Source organism: Dipodomys merriami, unplaced genomic scaffold (genome assembly GCF_024711535.1).
Source record: "Dipodomys merriami isolate MVZ:Mamm:240054 unplaced genomic scaffold, mDipMer1.0.p SCAF_27, whole genome shotgun sequence".
Lineage (NCBI taxonomy): Eukaryota > Metazoa > Chordata > Mammalia > Rodentia > Heteromyidae > Dipodomys > Dipodomys merriami.
In genome coordinates, this window is record NW_027204159.1 from 17,640,593 (window position 1) to 17,646,775 (window position 6,183).

A 6,183-nucleotide genomic window follows, 5' to 3' on the forward strand; every position below is an offset into this window, starting at 1 on the left:
ATGACAGTGCACAGCACAGCAGTGCTTTCTAAACTCAAAGAGCTCAGCACCCAGCCTCATGGAGCCATACTTAGCTGGGCATCTAATCTCAGCTACTCAGGAGACTGAAGTCTGAGAATTGAGAATCTGAGGATGGAGATTTGAAGCCAGCCTTGGCAGGAAAGTCCATGAGTCTCTTTTGTTTGTTTTGGAGGGGTTGTTTTTTTTTGGAGGGGGGTCAGTCATGGGCTTGAACTCTGGGCTTGGGCCCTGTCCCTCAGCTCTTCAGCTCAAGGCCGGTGCTCTACCACTTGAGCCATAGCACCACTTCTGGTTTTCTGGTGGTTTATTGGAGATGAGAGTTTCATGGACTTTCCTACCCAGCTGGCATTGAATCGCGATCCTCAGATCTCAGCCTCCTGAGTAGGTAGGATTACAGGCATAAGCCACCAGTGCCTGGCTTGATGAGACTCTTTATCTCCAATGAACCACAAAAACTCAGAAATGGATCTGTGGCTCAAGTGGTAGCTCACCATGATTGAGCCTAAAAGATAAAGGACAGTGCCCAAGCCCTGAGTTCAAGCCCCAGTACTGGCCAAAAATAAAAAAAACCAGCCACATTCTTTTCTCCCTTCCATGCTGACAAGAAGTTCAAAGAGGAAAGTGCTGGCCAGGGAAGTGTGACCCAACTGCCCTTTTTGTTTTGTTTTATACGAGTGCTCTTCCACCCCTCCAGCCTAGCCTTTTGCTGGGTAGTTGGAGATGGAACCTCAGAGGCTTTCCTTCTCAGGCTGGTGTCAAACCTCTGTCTTCCACATCTGAGTAGTTAGCATTACAGGCATGAGTCACTTGCCTTGGGCCCAACTTCCTTTTGTGTTTCCTTCTGCCGGTGTGAACTTCCTCTCTGCCCAGGTACCCAAGGCAAAAAATTGCGGAAATGAGCGAAAGGCTCTTCCTGTGGGATTCAATCTTAACAGTAGTAATTTTTTTTAATTTTTGAGATTTTGCATAGATAATACAACTATCTAGTTCCAAAAATCAAAACAAACAGAAAGCGCATGCCTTTAAAAAGCGCTGCTCCCACGCAGGGAAGCTGCCCGCCTTGCCCCCTGCTCCCTCTTTTCTTGACAAGTAATGACTGGTTAGTTTCACATCTGCCTTCCAACCTCCCAGCCTGTTGTATTACAGCCACGCGCGTCCAAAGGACGTGCTAATGCTCCCGACGTTCTTTTGCCTGGAAAGAACAGAGCCGCTCCGCTCGCGGCTCCCCGCAGGCCCCCGACACGGAGGGGTGGCGGCCGTTACTTGTCTGCTCCCGGCCATCTCCTCCGTTTATGCTCCAGATCGCATTCTAGACTGGCACCTGGTGCCCGGCTCTTGGTTTTAGGCTGGAACGGGGCTGGCCTCGCGGGCCACGTCGCTAACTGGAGATGAGCGCCCTGGGCTGTGTCTGCGGATGCCGGCTTGGCCCCAGGTCCCGGGAGCTGCTGGACCGACAGGCGTGCGCCCCCGGGCTGGGCCCCGCGCGTCCGCGGCGCGGGCGCCGTCCTCCCGTGCTAGTGGGCGGCGGCGGCACGGGGTCCCCCCGGCCCCGGGCCTCACTAACGCCGCCCGCCCTCTGTTCTCTCCGCAGGACCGCCCGGAGAGCCGGCCCGCCTCCCCGCCCTGGACGCCGGGCGCGTCCCGGCCCCCCAGCAGCCTGGACGGCTGGGTGAGCCCGGGGCCGTGGGAGCCGGGCCGCGGGAGCAGCGTGAGCAGCCCGCCGCCGCCGCCGCCGCCGCCGCCGCCCATGTCCCCCTCGTGGAGCGAGCGCTCCGTGTCTCCGCCGCGCCCCGAGGCCGACACGCGCGCCCCCAGCCGTCAGCTCCAGGCGCTCCTGGCGCGGAACATCATCAACGCGGCCCGGCGCAAGAGCGCCTCTCCGCGGCCAGCGGGCGCTGAGAGCCTGCGGCCCTTCTCCCCGCCGCGCATGCGCTCGCCGCCGCCGCCGCCACCGCCGCCACCGCGCTTGCGCTCCCCGCTGCCCGCCCGGCCGCGCCCCGGGCCTGCCCGCGGCGCGGCCGCCTTCGCCCCCAGCCTCCCGGGGCCGCCGCTCTCCGGGCCCGCCCCGCCCAGGCCCTTCCCCTACCGCCGCTCGCCCACAGGCTCCGACGTGTCTCTCGACTCCGAGGACTCCGGGCTGAAGTCGCCCGGCATCCTCGGGTACAACATCTGTCCCCGCGGGTGGAACGGCAGCCTGCGGCTCAAGCGCGGGAGCCTCCCCGCCGCGGCCTCCTGCACCACCTAAGCCCCGCGCCTCCTCCACCCCCCCGCCCCCGGGGAAGCCGCGCGGGACCCGACTCCGAGGCCCCAGGGCTCCGGCTGCATCCGGCAGCCCCAGAGATGTGCCCGGGCTCGAGGTCTGGTCCTGGCTCTGTCGCGCCCGTTGAGGCCCGGCAGGACCGACGTCGGGCTAGGGCCAGGCCCTTCCTGAACCTGGCCTTCCTCGTCCTCAGCTGGGCGTGTGGCTTTGGCCCAGGCCGCCTCCGCATTTCCCCGCGTCACTATGCACACGTGCCTGGAGGAGGCGGTGGACGCGCGGCCCCTTCTCCCCTCGGGCCCTGCCCTCTCCAGCATGGCACGGGAAGGGTGTGTTTAGAAGAGCCTAGGCCAGACTTCATGCTCGTGCCATGGCTTGACTAAGGCTTTCTGGCACCAGCCCCAGGCAGGAGCAGCTGTTTTCCATCCCTTCTCAGTAAGCTCTATTTTTACCAGATGACCTTTACAGAGATCTCCCAGGCCGGCTCAAGGTGCCCGGCTGGCCCCTCTGGGAAGAGAAGGGCCGGGAGTCACTCCCCGTGCCATGCCATGCTGCTTTCTCCATCCCAACTCGGTGCCCAGGGCATCTTCACAGCCAGGGAGGAACACTGGAGGGGGATGAGTTTCCCAGGCCTTAACCTTGGGCCTCTGGCTCTTCTGTCTCTCTGAGCCTGTCCTTGGTAGGTTCTGGAATAACAGCTGAGCTGCGGGGGGGAAAGGAGATGGGGAGAAGTAGAGCTACCCAGTGGCCTTACCTGATTGTCCCCACTTTGAGCTGGCCTGTTCAGAAAGAGGGAAGCAAAAGAGTTCTTTGTTACAGAAAATGAAACCCAGGGCCAGGATGCATGGAGATTCTGGCAGGGTTTGGCTCTGATGGTCTTTAAGACCATCTGAGGGCTCTTCTGGTCCTGAAATGCATTCCATAGTATTAGGAAGTGGGTAGGGTGTGGGTGGAGGAGGAGGATGGGGCTTGAATTCAAGGCAGATAAGCTTGGGTGGGTGGGTGAGGGGTTAGGCCAGGTTGGCCTGTGTTTCTGTCCACCTAGGAAGTTCCCCCTGCTTTAGCTTCAGCTTTCAACCCCAGTGTCCCCCTTGTGCCAATGGCCACCATCCTTTCTGTTTCTTTCTCATTGCACTTTGGCCTCCAAAATCCTGGTTGTAGGCCCCAGCCTGACCCTTACTCCTCAGTGGCTGTGATTCCAATCCTTAGGCCAGGTACCAGGAGGAATGTAGCTGAACGTCTTGGTTTCCAGAATGCCCCTAGAGGTGGGGGCTGGGGGTCAGAGTTGGGTGAGGATGGAAAATAACACAAGTGAAAGAATATTAGGAGCCGGGCGCTGGTGGCTCACGCCTGTAATCCTAGCTACTCAGGAGGCTGAGATCTGAGGATCGCGGTTCAAAGCCAGCCCGGGCAGGAGAGACCGTGAGACTCCTATCTCCAATAAACCACCAGAAAACCGGAAGTGGCGCTGTAGCTCAAGTGGTAGAGCGCTCGCCTTGAGCTGAAGAGCTGAGGGACAGCGCCCAGACCCAGAGTTCAAGCCCCACAGCCGACAAAAAAAAAAAAAAAAAAGAATATTAGGATGTTGCTAAGGTGAAGGACGGTGTTAATTTTGGACTTAACTACCTGTCAGGATAACACTAGACCAGGCACTTCAGGGTAAGGCTAGGAAAAAACTAGCATCAGAATAGAACTGGTTGCAGGGGGGCGGGGGTGGGTGGGAATTGGGGTATTTTTGAATAAAAAAGTGATCACAGAGGGTACCTAAGGCCTAAGGATTCGGAACCCAGGCCCTGTTGGTAGGAGTATGGGAGGGCATGCAACTCAGTAAATAATGAATAACTACAGTTACGCATGCCATTACCTGCTATAGGATTCGTTGTAGCAGGGGTAACAAGCTAAGGGGACTCCCAGAGAAAGACACTGAAGCGGTGGTGTGGGCTATCAATTTCTACCTGCGTTTCCCCAAAGATCCAGCAGGAGGCAGACTTGGGAAGCTGCCTCTATGTCTCTAGCTGTTCTATCCATTGTGACTGCCTTCTTCCTCACCCTCTTTAACCTCTAGAGCTTGCTTGTGACCTGCCTCTTGTCTCCAGTAGAATTCAGCTCAATAAATACTTCCTGTATCTTCTTCCTGTGTCTTAAAAAAAATCTGACTTCATGCCCTTCATTTCTCCCCAAATATGAAACAGCCTCTGGGAATCTGGGTAGATAGAACTATCTGGAACACTTGGGCTGGTGGCTTGGGAATGAACATCCATGAGGAGAGATAGAGAATGATGGGGGCAAAGGGGGGGACCATGGTACTGCAAAGAAGTACTAGGGTAGAAGCCCAGCTGTGTCACTCTAGCAAGGTGGCCCTGTGTGCCTCCATCTGCAATACGGGATGGCTGGCTAGGTAATGTCTCAAGTTAGCATTGTCAAGGCCCTGTCACAAGGCATATTACTGGGGTGGGCAGCTAGATCAGAACCCAGTCCCTGGGGCTTCTTCCTCATGCCAACTCAGGGTCCCAAGGCAGGAAGAGAAGGCACATGGGACAATCTGGGTGGGGCCAGGACTGAAACTATAGGTCCTCTTTTCCTGTGCTTGTGGCCTTGCTCCCAGATGAGGGCAAGCCTGACCTGGGGACATCCTTTGCCTGTCCTCTGTAGAATCTGAGGCCTTGCAAAGACCAGACAGAGTAAGAGTAACCCAAGAGGCAGAAAGCTGAGCTCAGGGAATGCCGGAGCTGGCTGTTGTCCCTACCAGGAGTCAGGAAAGTGACCTAGAACCATGTGTGTGTGGACACAGATGCTCCCTACCCTGGCCCCAGAGCTTCCATGTTGTGCGCACACTGCCCCAGGAATGAGTCTGGTCACATTCTAACTTCAGCTGGAACTGCTCCTGAACACAGTATTCAAATGCCTCTCTCCTCAGTGCCTGGAACTCAAACCAAGCCCATCTCAGGTGAAGCTTGGCATCTGCCCCCACCACAACCTGCTTCTCCCATTGAGGAGTCATTGGCTCCTCAACTTTCCTCACTTTCCACTGCCAGTCCCTCCCCAGGACCTGGGACTTCTCCAAGTGTCTTTAGAAGCCTTGTCCATCTCTCCCGCCTCCATTCTAACTCCCCAGTCATTGACAGCCAGTGCATTGGATGGAAAATGGACTCTACCAGCTTCATCTGTTCAGCAGCTGGTGTAACTGTTTGCTTTTCTGGTCTGGCCCCTCCCAGCTGGTCTGTCTCACCAGAGCACCTAACTCTTACCTTTGGCCTGCCCTGCCAGTGACTCACCATCTTTTATTATTTTTATTGTTTTTATTTTTGTCGCTCATGGGGCCTGAACTCTGGGCCTGGGCGCTATCCCTCAGCTCTTCAGCTCAAGATTAGCACTCTACCACTTGACTCACAGCACCACTTACAGCTTTTTCTGCTTATGTGGTGCTGAGGAATTGAATCCAGGGCCTCATGCGTGCAGGGCAAGCACTCTACTACTGAGCCACCTTCCCAGCCCCTATTATTTTTATTTTTTTGGCAGTACTGGGGGTTCAATTCAGGGAGGTGTGCTGACTAAGCAAGCATATTACTACTTGAGCCATGCCCCAGTCCACATCCCCCCACACTTTTTTTGTTTTTCATAAGGGTCTTGCATTTCTGTTCGCTGTCCTTAGACAGCTACCTATACCTCCTGAGTGGCTGGGATTACAGACATGTGCCACACACCTGACTCTACACCTCTGCTCTGCTCCCCCCTGCCCTCCACCATCTTTACAGGTGATATGTCCTCTGCCTGCAATGCTCTTGATACCTCTGGTGTGGGAAAAACTCAGTCATTCTTCAGGATCTAGTTCAAATCCCTCCTCCTCTGGGAAGCCTTCCCAGCATGCAAGCTTTCTCAGAGCATTTCTTGAGGTGTATTATGAA

At 56.4% G+C, this 6,183-nt stretch overlaps 1 protein-coding gene across 5 annotated transcripts in view; it reads left to right on the plus strand.

Annotated features, from left to right (window-relative positions):
• The window catches only part of Synpo (synaptopodin), a 39,269-nt gene extending 35,416 nt beyond the window's left edge, over positions 1-3,853 (plus strand). For all 5 annotated transcript variants that reach the window (XM_070036409.1, XM_070036412.1, XM_070036411.1 and 2 more), the window contains exon 3: positions 1,613-3,853. In XM_070036409.1, coding sequence (XP_069892510.1) covers positions 1,613-2,266 — 654 coding nt within the window. In that variant the 3' untranslated portion in view covers positions 2,267-3,853. The remainder of the gene's footprint in view (positions 1-1,612) is intronic.
• The last annotated feature ends 2,330 nt before the right edge of the window (positions 3,854-6,183 follow it).